This window comes from Plecotus auritus (genome assembly GCF_963455305.1).
Source record: "Plecotus auritus genome assembly, chromosome: 2".
Taxonomy (NCBI): Eukaryota; Metazoa; Chordata; class Mammalia; order Chiroptera; family Vespertilionidae; genus Plecotus; species Plecotus auritus.
Genome location: NC_137771.1, coordinates 225,737,233 through 225,752,256, shown reverse-complemented (window position 1 = coordinate 225,752,256; position 15,024 = coordinate 225,737,233). Strand labels below are relative to the sequence as shown.

At 40.5% G+C, this 15,024-nt stretch overlaps 1 protein-coding gene across 8 annotated transcripts in view; it reads left to right on the top strand.

The window, feature by feature from the left end:
* Nucleotides 1–15,024, top strand: part of TTC3 (tetratricopeptide repeat domain 3) — a gene marked incomplete at its 5' end in the record, with an annotated part of 99,474 nt that overhangs the window by 15,755 nt on the left and 68,695 nt on the right. For 6 of the 8 annotated variants that reach the window (XM_080654935.1, XM_080654934.1, XM_080654937.1 and 3 more), the window contains 4 exons: nucleotides 978–1,098; nucleotides 4,374–4,459; nucleotides 5,471–5,565; nucleotides 6,691–6,753. The exons of the other annotated variants lie outside the window; for them this stretch is intronic. In XM_080654935.1, the coding sequence (XP_080511061.1) occupies nucleotides 978–1,098; nucleotides 4,374–4,459; nucleotides 5,471–5,565; nucleotides 6,691–6,753 (365 nt within the window). The remainder of the gene's footprint in view (nucleotides 1–977; nucleotides 1,099–4,373; nucleotides 4,460–5,470; nucleotides 5,566–6,690; nucleotides 6,754–15,024) is intronic. 8 annotated transcript variants of the gene reach the window in all.

Here is a 15,024-nt window from a genome sequence, read left to right as displayed (position 1 = left end):
GTTAAACACAGGAACCCAGCACAACCGCTGTGAGTCCAGGGCAGTTGTCTTGCTGCTTGCTGCCCACGTCTGGGTCTCCATAGTCACATTTTATGTGTAGTGTTTGGTAGTTTTGATTTCTATGTTTTGCTTAAGCACTCTCCTTACTCTAGGCGGTTTACATAATTTTCATTTCCCTCCAAAATTATGCCTAGTATAATTTTGAACCTCTTTTACAAATTGATTCTTTTTTCTCCTTTAGATTATTTACCTGGCATATGTTCTTCCAAATGAAATTATTAGGTCCCTGGTATGAACATGTTTTGCTATATAATTACTAGATAATCGTCACATACAATGATAAACCAGTTTTTAATGCTGTTGGTAACATAAACTTCTACACGTTTCTCTTAAGCGTAGCATCTGCACTGATAACTCCACTGTTTAATTTCTGAAGTCATTTCAGACACTACAAGTACGATTGAAAGTTCTGTGAAGGTCATTGCACTGAGTGCTCATTTGCCCAGCTACACCCTCTTGTTTATCTCCTATTCTTCTATTTGCCACAGACCCTTTAAAAACCATATCCCTTTGGTGAACCTTAATCTATACTTTTAACCTTGAGACAAGGATGGAAGTTCTAATTTAGACGAGATCTGAGACGCCAGGTTCATCTTGTATTATTACACTCTTCTGCTACCCAGGCCGTCTCGGGCTGGGCCGTAGACTTCATCTGTCAGGTCTCTAATCGTTGCAGAGCATCTTGAGCTCTGAGGGTGGCCCAAGGTGGCCTGAAATGTAACATACACCAGTCCGTGGTGTCTGTTAACTTGTATGTTGGGGTCCAGTTATTCTAAGTTCTGTGCTAGAGTAATGAAAATATGAGGTTACAAGTTTTATATTAAGAATCAAATACTATATAAGATAAATGTATAATGCCAGATGTGAATTTAGAATTAATACCGAAATCACATTCTACATCCCTCTTTTTGAAACAGAATATATTGGCAATGGAAGAAGCTTTGAATTGGGTGAAATACACAGGCGATGTAACAATTCTATCTAAATTAGGAGCAGTTGACAATTGTTGGCCTATGTTAAGTATTTTCTTTACTGAATGTAAGTATAAATGCTTTAGATTGTTATTTGACTCAGTTTTTAATGAAATGTGTAGTTATTTATCTTGGGATTTAAACAAAATGTTTTTCTCTGAGTAAGGGAAAAGCCTGCATAAAAGAACGTTAACCTTGTAGTTAGTTTCATTCTGTATTTCCTGTCTTAATGATTTTTATGATATATTTTATTGAATTTTAAAAAAATATGTTTCTATTGATTTTAGAGAGGAAGGGAGAGGGATAGAATTATCGATGAGAGAGACATCGATTGGATGCCTCCTGCATGCCTCCTACTGGCGATCGAGCCTGCAACCCTGGCATGTGCCCTGACCAGAATAAAACTGGTGACCTCTTAGTTCATGGGTCGATGCTCAAACACTGCATCTTTAAAAATTTTTTTGCCAAATAGATGTCATAAGTTATCTGTATAATACTCAAGTTATCCTATATAATAAAGAGCTAATATGATAATTAGACCAGAAGGCAGAACAACTCTCCAGAATGACCTTCCAGAACGACCCATGGGCGGGGCCATGAGGCAGCTGGGGCTGCGAAGGCCAAGCCCCTTGCACGAATTTCGTGCATGGGGCCCCTACTTATATATAATACTCAAAGAAAAAGACCACAACTGGGGCTCATATACCAGGTGTACTGGTTAATGTGGATTTTGTAATCAAAGAAAACACGATAATTTCAAGAGAAACATCAAAAGTGCTTTATTCAAAGTAATGTCCATCGCTAGCTACACATTTCCCCCATCTTTCAGGTAATTTATAGATACCGTCCCAATAGAACTTTTCTTGTTTTGAGGCAAACCATTCAGAGACCCAATTTTCCACTTCTTTGTATGTTTTGAAGTGCTGCTCAGAAAGTGTGTGTGCCATCAATCAGAACAAGTGGTAATCTGAAAAAGCAAGGTCTGGTGAATACAGCGGGTGGGTTAATACTTCCCAGGCAAGATCTTTTAATGTGTCTTGAACTGGTTTTGGATGTAGGATGGTGCATCATCATGAAGCAAAATTACTTTGCCGTGTCTTCTGGCACATTCTGGTCATTTCACGATCAAAGTATGGTTCGAATTGATTATTTGTTGTTGGTAGCGATCAGTATTAACAGTTTCACCTGGTTTTAGAAGCTCATAATACACCACACCTTCCTGACCCACTAAACGCAGAGCATTGTCTTCTTTCCAAAGCGATTTGGCCTTGCAGTCGATGTTGATGGTTGACCTGGATCAACCCATGATTTTGTGCATTTGGGATTCTCAAAATAAATCCACTTTTCATCTCCAGTCACAATTTGATGCAAAAAAGACTTTCTTTCGTGCCGTTGAAGCAACATTTTACTGATGACTTTTCGGTTTTCCATTTGTCTTTCATTCAGTTGATTTGGCACCCATTTTCCTTCCTTTAAGATCTTTCCCATTGCTTGTAAACGATCGGAAATTGTTTGCTGAGCAACGTTTAATCTTTCTGCAAGTTGTTTTTGAGTTTGACACGCATCTTCAACAGTGCTTGTAATTGTTGATCTTCAAACTTTTTTGGTTGACCTGGACGTTCTTTGTCTTTCACATCGAAATCATCACTTTAAAGCATTTAAAGCAGCGTTCACAGTATCTTGAGATGGAGCATGTTTACCATAAGCTTCCCGAAGTATACGATAACTTTTTCTTGGAAATAAAGTAATGAATTAAAACTTCCCGCAAATGCTCTTTTTTTGTCATGAAATTGGACATTTTTAAGTGTAAAAATATCTATGATGTTAACACCTTCAGAAAATTTGACATATGAAGTTTTGAAGCTGTCAATACAACAAAATAGCATACATATCAGATCGCATATATATCAACATGTGTAACTCCATCTATTGAAAAAAATCCGCATTACTAACTGGTACACCTAGTATTCTCATTGGTCAGAGAAATAAGTAAGAGCTAAGATAATTTTCATTTCCCTGATGAATCTGTTATTCTTATGTATAATGAAACTGCTTTATATTTATTTTTTACTTTGTGGAATACTTTTCTCTAAAGCATTTGAATGTTTTTATAGTACAGTTATAGGAATCTTAAAACAAGGAATATTTGGCTCTTCAGTAGATGATGATAAGAATTTGCCAACTCCAGTGAGGACAAATTTTGTACAATTGACCTAAATGTTAGAGAAGATTAAGCATGAACATGGAGACAGGTCTTCTGATAGGTTTAGCAGGCACTGGGCTGTATGAAGGTGGGTCTCTCTGTTTTGGAGGCCTTTAGTTCTTGTCCATATTTTATGGTAGAAATAGAGGGCCAGTATCATGTATTGGGCACCCAGGTTGGCTCACTTTTGACTCTTTGTCTCTGTTCTCTCTTCTTTAAAGTATCTCTGAAGGTAGCTGTTATCCCTATTTTAGAAATGAGCAAACTAAGACTTTGAGAGGTTAAGTGGTATTTCTGTAGTCTAGTAAGTAGTGGAACCTAGATGAGAAGTCGGGTCTCTTAAATCTTAAAGCCCAGGTTTTCATTCTGTAATCTCAGTCTGACCCTTAGCGTTACGTTACTTCATTTGGTGACTTACCAAATCCTTTCTTGAATCTTACATTTTAGGTACTCTTTGCCATTGAAATGAATGTTTGTCTAGAGGTGTAACTACATTTTTGTTGCAATAAAATTATTATTTAACACCTTAAAAAATCTTCTTATAGAACAGCTTAAAATACAGAAAATAAAGCCTGGTAAACTTTTAATGTAAATTTTGGTTATTACACCATTTTTATTTTATTAAATTTATATAAGAATAGTCTTTCAAATAAAGTCTAATTTTAACATTTCATTCAGGAGAGTCAAATGTTGAATTAAGACACTTAAACTTTTCATTTATTATATAAATTTAGAAAGTGGTTTTACAGGATTTTCTCATTTTTATTGAAATTGTGCCAGGTATACTACAGGTGCTCAGATATATTTGTTGAATTGACTTGAGTGTTTATGAAGCCCATTTGGAATATGTTATGATGGAGCATTTGTTGTAATTACAGTTAGAACTGATATAATAATAAACAAGTATTTTCTCAATGCTAGAAATGTAACTGATTAGATTCATAGCATTAATGAATCTAATGTTATTAGTTGTTTTTTTAAAAATATACTATTGGATACATGTAAAAGATTACAACAAATATGTTATTTAGAAGTATAATATAATGAACTTTATGTATTCACCTAACCTAAGAATTAGAACATTAACAATACCATTTTTTAAAAATAAATGTCCTCTCTCTCCTAAAAATAAAAAATAGACAAGTATCACATCACTAAAGTTGTAACAGAAAACTGCAATATACTTGAAGAATTTGAAAGACAAACTTGTGCGGAGTGCATACAGGTGAGAATAAATATTTACTTGTAAGTATATTTCAATATTGGCTTGTTAGACCTTGTAATAACACTCAGAAAGTTCAGTAGAACTGCTACCTGATACTATAAAAATCAATAACATGTTTGAGGGAAATTTTAATAAATTTTGATTGGAATATTTATTTTTTTGGAAGAGGAAAATAGCATCTTGATGAGAATTTTCTAATGTTACAGGTTTTTAAAAGAGTTAATAAAATAGTAAAATTTGATTTTTTTTAATTAAAAGAGTTTTAATTAGTTGAGTAAATATGATTTTCTTTGGTAACAGCATTATTGAGATGTAGTTCACATGCCATACAGAATTACTCATAAGAAAGATGATTTTAACCAAATTTTTAAAAAAGGACTTAGAAACATATTTACTGTTCTAGTTAATTCTCTAAAGTCATTGATGTGATCCAGTTTATTTTAGTGAATTTATTTTGAGAATTTGAGTGTTTAAAGTAAGTTTTAGTCATATCTGGAGCATCTTTGATATCCTTTTGATGTCATTCTTCCTGACTTTGTTGCCTCTTTTCTGGCAATTAATGTAATCAGCATTGCCTATATGTGTTACTGAATTACATGTTGTTTTGTAAGCACCCAGGTTTGTTGAACAATATCACATTTTCTAGCCTAAAATTAAAGTTCTACCTCGCATCTGTTTTCCCTGTCATGCGGCAGGCTCACTGAGTACCTGTAAACGTGGGCCTGCAAGCACTGCACAAGGGGTTGGTGGTTAGCAGTTCCCTGTGATGTGATGGTTTTGTTCACTCTTTAGTTTCCTTTCACAAAGTCAGCACTAAGTCCTTAGAGACAGGTTTCTTTACATATACATACCAAAATGTTAAATGTTGCCTCATCATTTTCTACGTAAGTGACCCCCCTGGGTTATTTCTGATAGCAAAGATAGAAACCTAGGTTCGTTTTTCCTAGGTAAGGGGTTCTTAATTGTCTTTTGCAATTAACTGATGGGTTTTCTTTCACCTTGATTTCTCAGCAAGGAGAACTAATGAAAATGAAAGGAAATGAAGAGTTTTCCAAAGAAAGATTTGATCTAGCTATAATCTATTACAGCAGAGCCATTGAATATAGGTAAGAACTAAACAGAACGATGAAATCCTTTTTATGTGGCAGATCAACTTAGAATGCTAGTCAGGAAATAAAAGAGGGGGAGTTGGAGACTGTCTTCAGCTTGCTATGCAGAGTAGAGTTTCTCACTCAGGCACTGGAAGCATTAGAGGTGGTCTGAGTGTATGAACTTAATCAGATAGTATAACTCAGGCAGGTCTTGCAAACTTGTGAATTCCGTTCTGCCCACCTCTGTTTTCTTTCAAGCTTTCTGGCCAGACTCATATGTTCTTCCTTATTTTCATTTTGCCTTCAACTAATTTCTCTCAAATTATTAACTGATCACAAAGAGTTACTTACTAGTTCTTAAGATGTCACCCATTTAAGGATTTTTGCTTTCTAAGGGGGAACTTTGAAAGGATAATAGTTGGGATTGTTGAGAATGCATGCGTTCTCTGCAACTTGTCTTCCAGTTGCTCAGCTGCTAGAATTTGGTAGCATTTTTGCAAGTGTGCCTCCCTTGGCATCTTAGCTGGGCCACCTAATATTGTAGCAGCGTTGGGAGGATGTGCTGTAGACAGCTGCCCTACCTTGCCAGTCTCCACGGGGAACGAGGGGATCAAGGTAGCATGGCACACCTGGGAGGCTGCTGCTCAGTTCTGCCCAGTTCTGAGGAGGTGGAGGAAAGGGAATGAAGTTCCACCACGTGCAATCAGATAAGACGAAAGAGGGCAGAATTTGAAGTGAAGCTACTAAACTACTGTTAATTTACAGACTTTTTTGAGTTCTTTGTCAGTGTGTCCAGTCCTGACTTAGATATGTAATTCTGTCCTGCACAGTTACAGCATTCTTGTAGTTCCAGCTTGTTAATGTGTCTCATGTGATCCTCACAACAGCTGTATGAGGTAGGTCAGAAAAGTGGGAATCTTTATTTCGAATACAGGGAAGTTGAGGATGATTTGAGCAGTTACTCAGGTAGGAAGTGAAGGAACCAGGACTTAGCCAGTTAGGACTTCAAATCCTATATTCTTTCTGCTCTGCCACAGACATAGAGTTTTTGAAATTTTTTCATGCCTTCGTTTTTCTGTATGATTTTTGTTAGTTTCATATGTAATTTCCTTTACTGACTAAACATTATTTTTTTTTAAGTCCTGAAAACCACCATCTTTATGGTAACCGAGCTCTTTGTTTTCTTCGCACGGGACAGTTCAGGTAAGTTGGTTAGCGTTCCCTAATGATTATGCTAAACACCCGTTTCTGTTTTGCAGGCATGCAAGAAAACCGTTCAATAGTTCTTAGGCAGAAATAGTTAAATGGTTAAAAGAGGGCTCTGTAAGCTATCTGTATAACAACCACAGTGACAGCAGTAATTGTTCTGATTGAGTGGGTAACATGTTATGCGTTATTTTAAGTACTTTACTTACGTTATTTAATTCTCACAACACCCTAAATAAGTAGGTAATGTTACTCTCCACATTTACATTTGGACAAACTCATACTATTAGTAAGTAGTGATGCCAAGATTTAAACACGGAGCTTATCTGATGATATAAAAGTCTGTGTTTATAACACTTGGGTTAAATTACCTCCTTTTGCTCTATGAATTAATCTAGAAAGTTCTGGGAGAAGTTGTGCTTGTTTCCTCCATCCTGGTATAACATAATTCAGTAAATGTCCTTCATAAGTGAAAAGGAAAATAAATTTAGTGGTTTAACTATGAGAGTGAAATACAGTGAATTTTTAGTTCCTAATGTCGAACTTAGCTTTTATTTATCAAGAAAGATTGTTGACACTACGCTATGACTTTGTTGTTCCTCAGTTTAAAAGCCCAGGACATAAATTGTAAGCGTTACTGTTGAGCAGGGTAAGCGGTCCATTTCATTATGTCCTGCCTTACGGTAAGGGCTTAGGTTATCTTCAAGGGTACAGTCACTCAGCCCGGCCGCTGTGCTCAGTGATTCGATTCCCGGTCAGGGCACACGCCCAGCTTATGGGCTGATCCCCACTAGGGGGCGTGCAGGAGGCAGCCAGTCAGTGATTCTCTCATCATTGATGTTTCTATCTCTCCCTCCCTTTCCTTTCCTCTCTGGAAAAAAAAAAATACATTTTTTTAAAAATGAATACATCCATTCAGTATAAGAATAATAAAAACAAAAAAATACTAAAGAACCAGGTTAGAGCCTAGGATCCTCATAATAAAGTGGCTTAGGCAGGAGGTCCTGCTTATTATTTGTGTCTGACCTTTGAACAGAAAGGTCAAAATAAGAAAATTTGACAAGTGATGTAATTCTCTCTGTCCATGAAGAAAGAGGGCCCTGGTTGCTTAGTTGAAACAGTGTTTTCCTGGAGTTTGTGGCTTACGGGTGCTACGAGTTGAGCGATGGAGTAGAGAAGAACCGCAGCAATATTCTGTTCATCGAAAAAGCTCCTGGAAAGTGCTGTCTGGGGTTTCACAGTTTCTGTTACTTTTTCTCAAGAAAGCAGAGTCAATGTCAGTTGTTTCTCAGTGAAAGCCCTTATGTTGGGATGTGGGAAGGTGGGGAGTGGGGAAGAAGTATATTCCAAGTTTGTAGCTTTAAAAATAACATGTTTTTCTTTTATCATAAACAGAAAACATTCTCATGGTAGAAAATTTGGAAAATACAAGAGTTTAAAAAGAAGAAAATAAAAATCACCAGTAACCCAACCACCTTGGAGAATATCGCTGTATTATGTTATGCAGCTTTTAGATGGCTTAAGCTGTGGATAAGCCGAGGCTGTCTAGACTAGAGGAATGGATGGGCTTGACACAGTCTTCCATCACTACCACTGTCCTCAACTGTTCTGACAAGGAATGAGCTGCAAATGTCTTTAGGTTATTGCCTCTGGCTAGGTCCAGAATTGCAGATACGCTATGCTGTTTGAAGGTGAATCTGAATGTTTTCAACATGAATAGGTTAGCAGCGTGGCTAGCCGCCTGTGCAAATGGAGGTGCCTGATCTGAGACCTTGAGTGGGTGGAAGGTGATGCACTCTGCAGGGGGAGCTCTGAGAGCTGAGAGGCAGACCAGGGGATTCTGCCCTCTTCATGAGTGTTGGATGCTAGACACTCAGGGAGGATTCTCCTAAGACTCCACTGCAAAGGAGACGCTTCGGAGTACAGATACAGAAGCCAGGTAGCCTGGTGAGGTCAGGGCCAAGAGCAGGGTTGTGCATCTGTCCCGTGCTCCTTCCTGATGGTCGAGCTTGTGGTTCAGCACCATTGAGGTTTTCGCTGGAAGCAGGTCAGCAGCAGTTTCTTAGTTAATCACCAGTATGCATCGGATGCCTCTTTAATGGCCCGATCCTCGCGCCACACTGGTTTTGGTGGTGGTCCCCACCTCGCACATTCTTGATGCGACGGGCTCAGTAAATGAGGCATGACGTTTTCTGAATCCATAGTACCTATAACTCCTGATCGAGAGAGTAGATGATGTGGCTTCAGAAAAGAACATGTTGCCAGAAGTGCCGTTGACATAGGACACCTGTCCTTTAGCTGAGTTACCGAGGTTGAGATGTTTTGAAGCTCTCATGTGTTGGGGTTGGTAGATCTGTCGTGGGAATTTGGCTGAGCAGCTCCAGGGACAGATGGGGGTGAAGCATCCCCCCTCAGGCACTGTTCTGAGCACTTTACACACGTTAACTCACAACACGCTCATGCCTGTGAGAGGTGGGTGATGCTGTCTTCATAGATGAGGAGTCTGGGGAGGTTGAACAAAGTGTCCTGGGACACTAGTGGGATGTGATGAAGCCAGAGTTTGAACCCAGGCAGCCTGGACGTAGAGTCTCTAGTAATCACCACACAGAGGTGGTGATAGAACCAAAGGGCAGTGTGAAAGGAGGGGGGGAATTAAATAAATGGTCCAAATAGTCAGTGAATACGATCATCTTTACAGGACATACAGGCTAAAAACTACGAGTCTTTTTTTCCACACCCGTCAGATTGGCAAAAATGTAAACCACTCATTATACCAAGTGTTTGAGAGGATGTGGAATGAAGGAACTTGCATACCCGCTGGAGAAAGTGTAAATTGGTGCCACCACGTTGGAGAGCAGTTTGGCAAGCTGAAGAATGTGCGCCCTCTGCAGCCCCCGCCAAACGCACAGACGTGTACCCGAGAAGAGATGTGCAAAGCTCCATTATAGCATTGTTTGTAAATGTAAAGAATGGAAACAGCCTAAATGTCCATCAGTAGGGGAATGGATAAATCAGTTATGGTATATGGTATATTCATACAATGGAAACCTATGCAATTGGTAAAATGAATACAATGCTGAGTGAAAATGCAAGTTGCAGAAATGATTTTAATGGTCTCATACCGTTTATATTTTGTTTAAAAACATGCAAAATGATATGCATCTCCATAATTATTATGTGTGAAAAATGTTTTAAAATGCACGGGCACTTGAAAACCAGGGGAGTGGCTGTCTCGTGGGAGGAAGGGAGGAAGCAAGGGAGGGAACAAGGTTGGCGATGGGAGAGTGGTACCCGGGACGTCCACTGTGACAGGCTTCTGCCGAAAGATCTGAAGCAAACACGGCAAAACGTTAAGATCTTGGTAAGCTGGTAGGTGGTGCGCATTATGTTCATGTTATTTACTTCTGTGTGTACTTGAAATACTTGCTGAAAAGCAATACAGTGTAATTAGAAATGTACATGTTAAGACGGAAAAAAACAACAACAGTGATCACTGGACATCAAGGATGAAACAAGTGAGAAATAATCTTGAAAGGAGAGAAATGTAAGGAAGACCAGGGGCAGGGAACCCAAGGTGAGGCAAGTGTGGGAAATGGTTCATTCTGAAAGGGTCAACACGGCGGAGGCAGTGGTGGTGTAAGTGCCAGTCGCACAGTGTGTCAGTAGACCACCGCGTTGGGAATCAGGCAGAACCCGTGGCGCACCTCCAGGCCTGTGGCGGTTGCAGGAGGTTGTGCGGGGAATGGGCTTGGAGTGAGGGAGGGGCGGTGGGAACGTGCTGCCTCCTGTCACAGCTTGTCCCTGCCAAGTCCTGAAGCCAGAGGGGTGTGTGCCGTGTGGCCCAGAACCCGTGGCTTGGATGACGTGTCCTTTTATTCTGGTCTTCTGGAAGTTCACGTCTCAAATACAATTTGGTAGTTAAAGGGCATTTTAGAATGGTAGTTGTAACTGAAGTAATTCGAAATTTTCAGTTTAGTTACCCATCATATAACATAAGTCTATTAATTAGAACTCAGCTTGTGAAATAGTGGGCAGATAGAGTTTAAATGACCGCTCTCTTCATCTGAATTTCTCTGAGGCCAGAGGTATAAATCAACTCAGTTGTATGTTCTGAGATTTTTTTTCTTTTTTGGTAAGAGAACATTTATTTGGTAAATCACAGAGGTAGAAGAAGTAATTCCTAGAATAAATGGGCTTAGAAAACAAGTTGTAGCCCTGGTTGGTGTGGCTCAGTGGATAGAGCATCGGCCTACGGACTGAAGGGTCCTGGGTTCGATTCCAGTCAAGGGCATATACCTTGGTTGTAGGCTTCTCCCCAGCCCTGGTTGGGGCATGTGTGGGAGCCAACCAATCATTGTGTCTCTCTCACATCGATGTTTCTCTCCCTCTCTCTTTCACTCTCTCTAAAAATCAATAGAAAAATATCCTTTGGTGAGGATTAAATATATATATATATAAAAGAAAAGTCATAGAGGTAAAGGAAGGGCCCTTGGAGCTTGGGAGTGAGGAAGCTAAGAGGAAACGAATGGTTAAGTGCCTGAGAGGGTGGAGGAGAGGGAAAAGGTAAGGAAAGGGAGGACACCTGGTCTGAGATTTTTAAAAATCCTAGGATGTGGGAGGAGCTTAGTGCGAGTGTTGGTTTGTTGACTTATTTCTCTTATCTGTGTGGTCTCTTTATTTTCACTTACTAGCTGCTGAATTTGCTTTTGAAGAAAACAGTTGTTTTCTTTAGTCTTTCTTGGAGTGCACCCACTTATAAAAGGCAGTTAAACAGATGCAGTTTGGGAAAAGTTAAGACTACAAAAGAATAAACTGAAAACCTTTGCCCAACTCAGGCCCTTGCCCTGATTCCTCTCTCCAGATCCTTGTGTATTTCTGTATTTTATACCCATACAAGCACTTACGAAGTTGAATCCAATGAAGTTGCCATCTTTATAAGTCAACATAGGTGGTTTTGTTTGGTTTGGTGTAAAGTATGTATATGTGGTTTTTTAAAAAAACAGGAGCGTACTATGTACCCTGTGTACATCTTGTTTCTTTATACAGCACTTCAATCTTAGAGCTTGTTCCATGTTGGTGTACACAAAGGTCTACCCTTGCTCTTATTCATGGCTGCATAGTCCTTCACTCAATGGATCACATACGTTTTAGTTTGTATTAAAATACAGATTTCTTCCAGTTTAAAAAAATTACATATAGCTCTATAATGATTATCCTTTTACAAAAGTTCTACACGCAGGTGCAAGTATATCCGTAGGATAATTTCTTCTACTTGGATGAAACAGCATTTATAATTTTAATTCCAGACACTGACTTTTGATTTAAAATGTGTTTATTCGGCTGATGGTATTAGTCACTGCACATGTGGCAGTGACTGACCATTATTACATCTGAGTCCTGCTTTTGTTGCATTGTAAGAGCTAGAACCTTGGCGAGTATTCATGTTATCTATCTCTATATAAAAGCCTAAGTGACCTTTACGACTGGACAACCGTGATTGTGCTCCCACAGCCAACCTCCCGTGGCCCCTTCCCCGGCCGGCCGGCCCCAATTGGCCCTGATCACTGGCCAGGCCAAGGGACCCCACCCATGCACGAATTCATGCACCGGGCCTCTAGTAATAAATATAAACTACTAGAGGGGGGGTAGGGGTTCCTCAGCAGGCCTGGGTTTAGGCCCCAGGGATCGGGCCTAAGCCAGCATTCAGACATCCTTCTCGCAGTCCAGGACCCCTCGCTCCTTACCACCGTCCTGCAGCGGAGGCAGGAGAGGCTCCCGCCACTGCCACTGCGTTCACCAGCAGTGAGCCCGGCTTCTGGCTGAGCGGCGCTCCCCCTGTGGGAGCGCACTGACCACCACGGGGCAGCTCCTGCGTTGAGCATCTGCCTCCTGGTGGTGAGTGTCATAGCAGCCAGTTAGTCAATTTGCATATTACACTTTTATTATATAGGATAATGTAGTAAACATTCAACAGATGATATTGGGTTCAGTTTATAAATAGGCCAGAAATGAACAAAAACAGACATTGTCCCTGTGTTCTAGACCAGCGGTTGCCAATCACTAGTCTGCGGACCACTGGTGGGCCGTGAGGTCCAGAAGATTGGCGACTGCTGGTCTAGACAATGGGCCAGCAGTGTGAAGGCCTGTGGTGGAAGGGAGCATGTTGCATTCATGGAATTAGTAGGGCGCCCACTGGGCTGACTACAGAGACGGAGGGGAGAGGTGGTTGGGCTAGGCCAAGGAGGGTCTTGTAGGCTACGTTAAAGCTGCCAGCCTTTAAGAGAAGGACTGGGCTGAGAGGAGTTGCGTGATTAGTACCTTAAAGAGGCCAGTCTGGCTGCAGTGGGAGAGAGTGGAGGGGATGCAGCGTGCTGTGGATTAGGAGGCTGTTGCGATGTTCCAGGCGGGAGGTGGTAGCTCAGAGAGGGGAATGTCAGTGGGAATGCAGAAGTGGGAGGATTTGAAATATTTTGGAGGTAAAATCAAGTTGCTTATAGTTTTGTGTTTGGAACTATTCTGAGGTTTCTGCTTCAGCAGCTTCATGGGTTACAGGCCCACTCCCTGACACTGGGGTCACGAAGAGAGAAATTTGACTTCACTCTTGAACATACTGAGTTGAAGTGCCTTTGAAGGATCCAAATTGGAATGTTGTACCGACCATGAGTTACGTGGGCCTGGACTCAAAAGGAGAGGGTGGAGACAAGTGTTTGGGACAGTTAACCTCGGTGGACTGGTGGAGGTGAGTGACATTGCTCACAGAAGTGGTTCTCAGCATAGACTGCACATTGGAATCTCTTGAGTGTTGAAGAAACAGTCACCCAGACTCTGCTTTAATTAATTGGGTGTTGGGCTTCTAGAAGCCCTCAGATAGTACTGATGTGCAGCCAAGATTGAGAGCCACTCCTGGAGAGCATGAGCTGAGATTAGGAGAGGGACTAGGACTGAGCCTGGTCTCCAGTAGAGACCAGTTAGGGGAGGATGAACCTGCCAGGAGACTTCTGCTGCCACAGAGGTGGCAGGGAAACTCAGTGTGGTTTCAAGGCGGTAAGGGTGGACAGCAGTGCCTGTTGCTGCTGAGAATTTGGATTTAGCAATGTGTTACGTGGTATAGTTACCGGAGGGGGAGGTGTTAGTTGGAAGCTTGGAGCAGAAGCTGGGTTAGAGCAGATTGGAAAATGAGAGGGAGGAAGTGGAGACAGCATAGGCAGCTGTTGGAGGCATTTGGGGAGAGGCAGTGAGGAGCAGAAAAGGTGTGCCATTGTATTAGGATGTTTTGGCTACAAATAACATAACTCTGATTCAACTGGTTTAAATGGCGAAAAAAACTTACCTTATTCAGTGTTCCAGAAGGAGTTTCAACAGTGTCATCAAAGACCTAGGCTTTCCCCAGCCCGCTGTGTGACCTGGACCTCTGGCTGCCACCGCAGGATGTGGGATGCTACTGTCATTCAGACATCAAGCCAGATAGTACAGTCTCCAGCAGAAGGATGACTTCGTTGTAATCTTCCAAAAAAAAAAAAAAAATACACATACTGAAAAGTGTACAATTCATAAATGTGTACATTGAATTTGCAGAAACCAAACCGTAACTAGTGCCCAGATCACCACCCTGGTACCCCAGAAGCCCCCTTGCTCCTAGTCACCACCCACCTCCCCCCCCAGGATAACTGCTGTGCTGACTTCCAGCACCAATGGTTACTTTTGCCTGTTCTTGTGCAATATAAAAAAAATCATAGTACGTATGTAGTATGTGCTCTTTCATGTTTGGCTTTCAACATTGTTTTTGAGATCCATATTGTTGCATGTAAAGTTGTAAAGTGTTCGTCTATTGCATGAATATACCACATTTTATCCATTCTATTGTTGATGGGCATTTGGGTTGTTTCTAGTATTGGGGTTTTATAGGTGGTGTCATTGTGAACATATGTACTCATTTCTGTTGAGTGTATAATTAGGAGCAGGGTATCCTTATATTCAGCTTCAGTACAAAATTTCCAATGTGGTTGTGTGATTTTACACTCCAACCAGCAACATATGAGAGTTTCAATTCCATGTCTTCGCTAATAATTATTTTGTGTCATTTCATTTGGACATTCTGGTGGGTGTGTAATGATCTAGTGCTGTGATTTTAATTTGCATTTTCCTAAGTTGATTAATGATATTTAAGTTGAGCATCTTTTCATTTGTTTATTGACTACTTGGATTTTCTCCTTTGTGAAATACCTGTTTGGATTTTGAGTTGAATGTCTTATTTATTAGTAGTTTGTT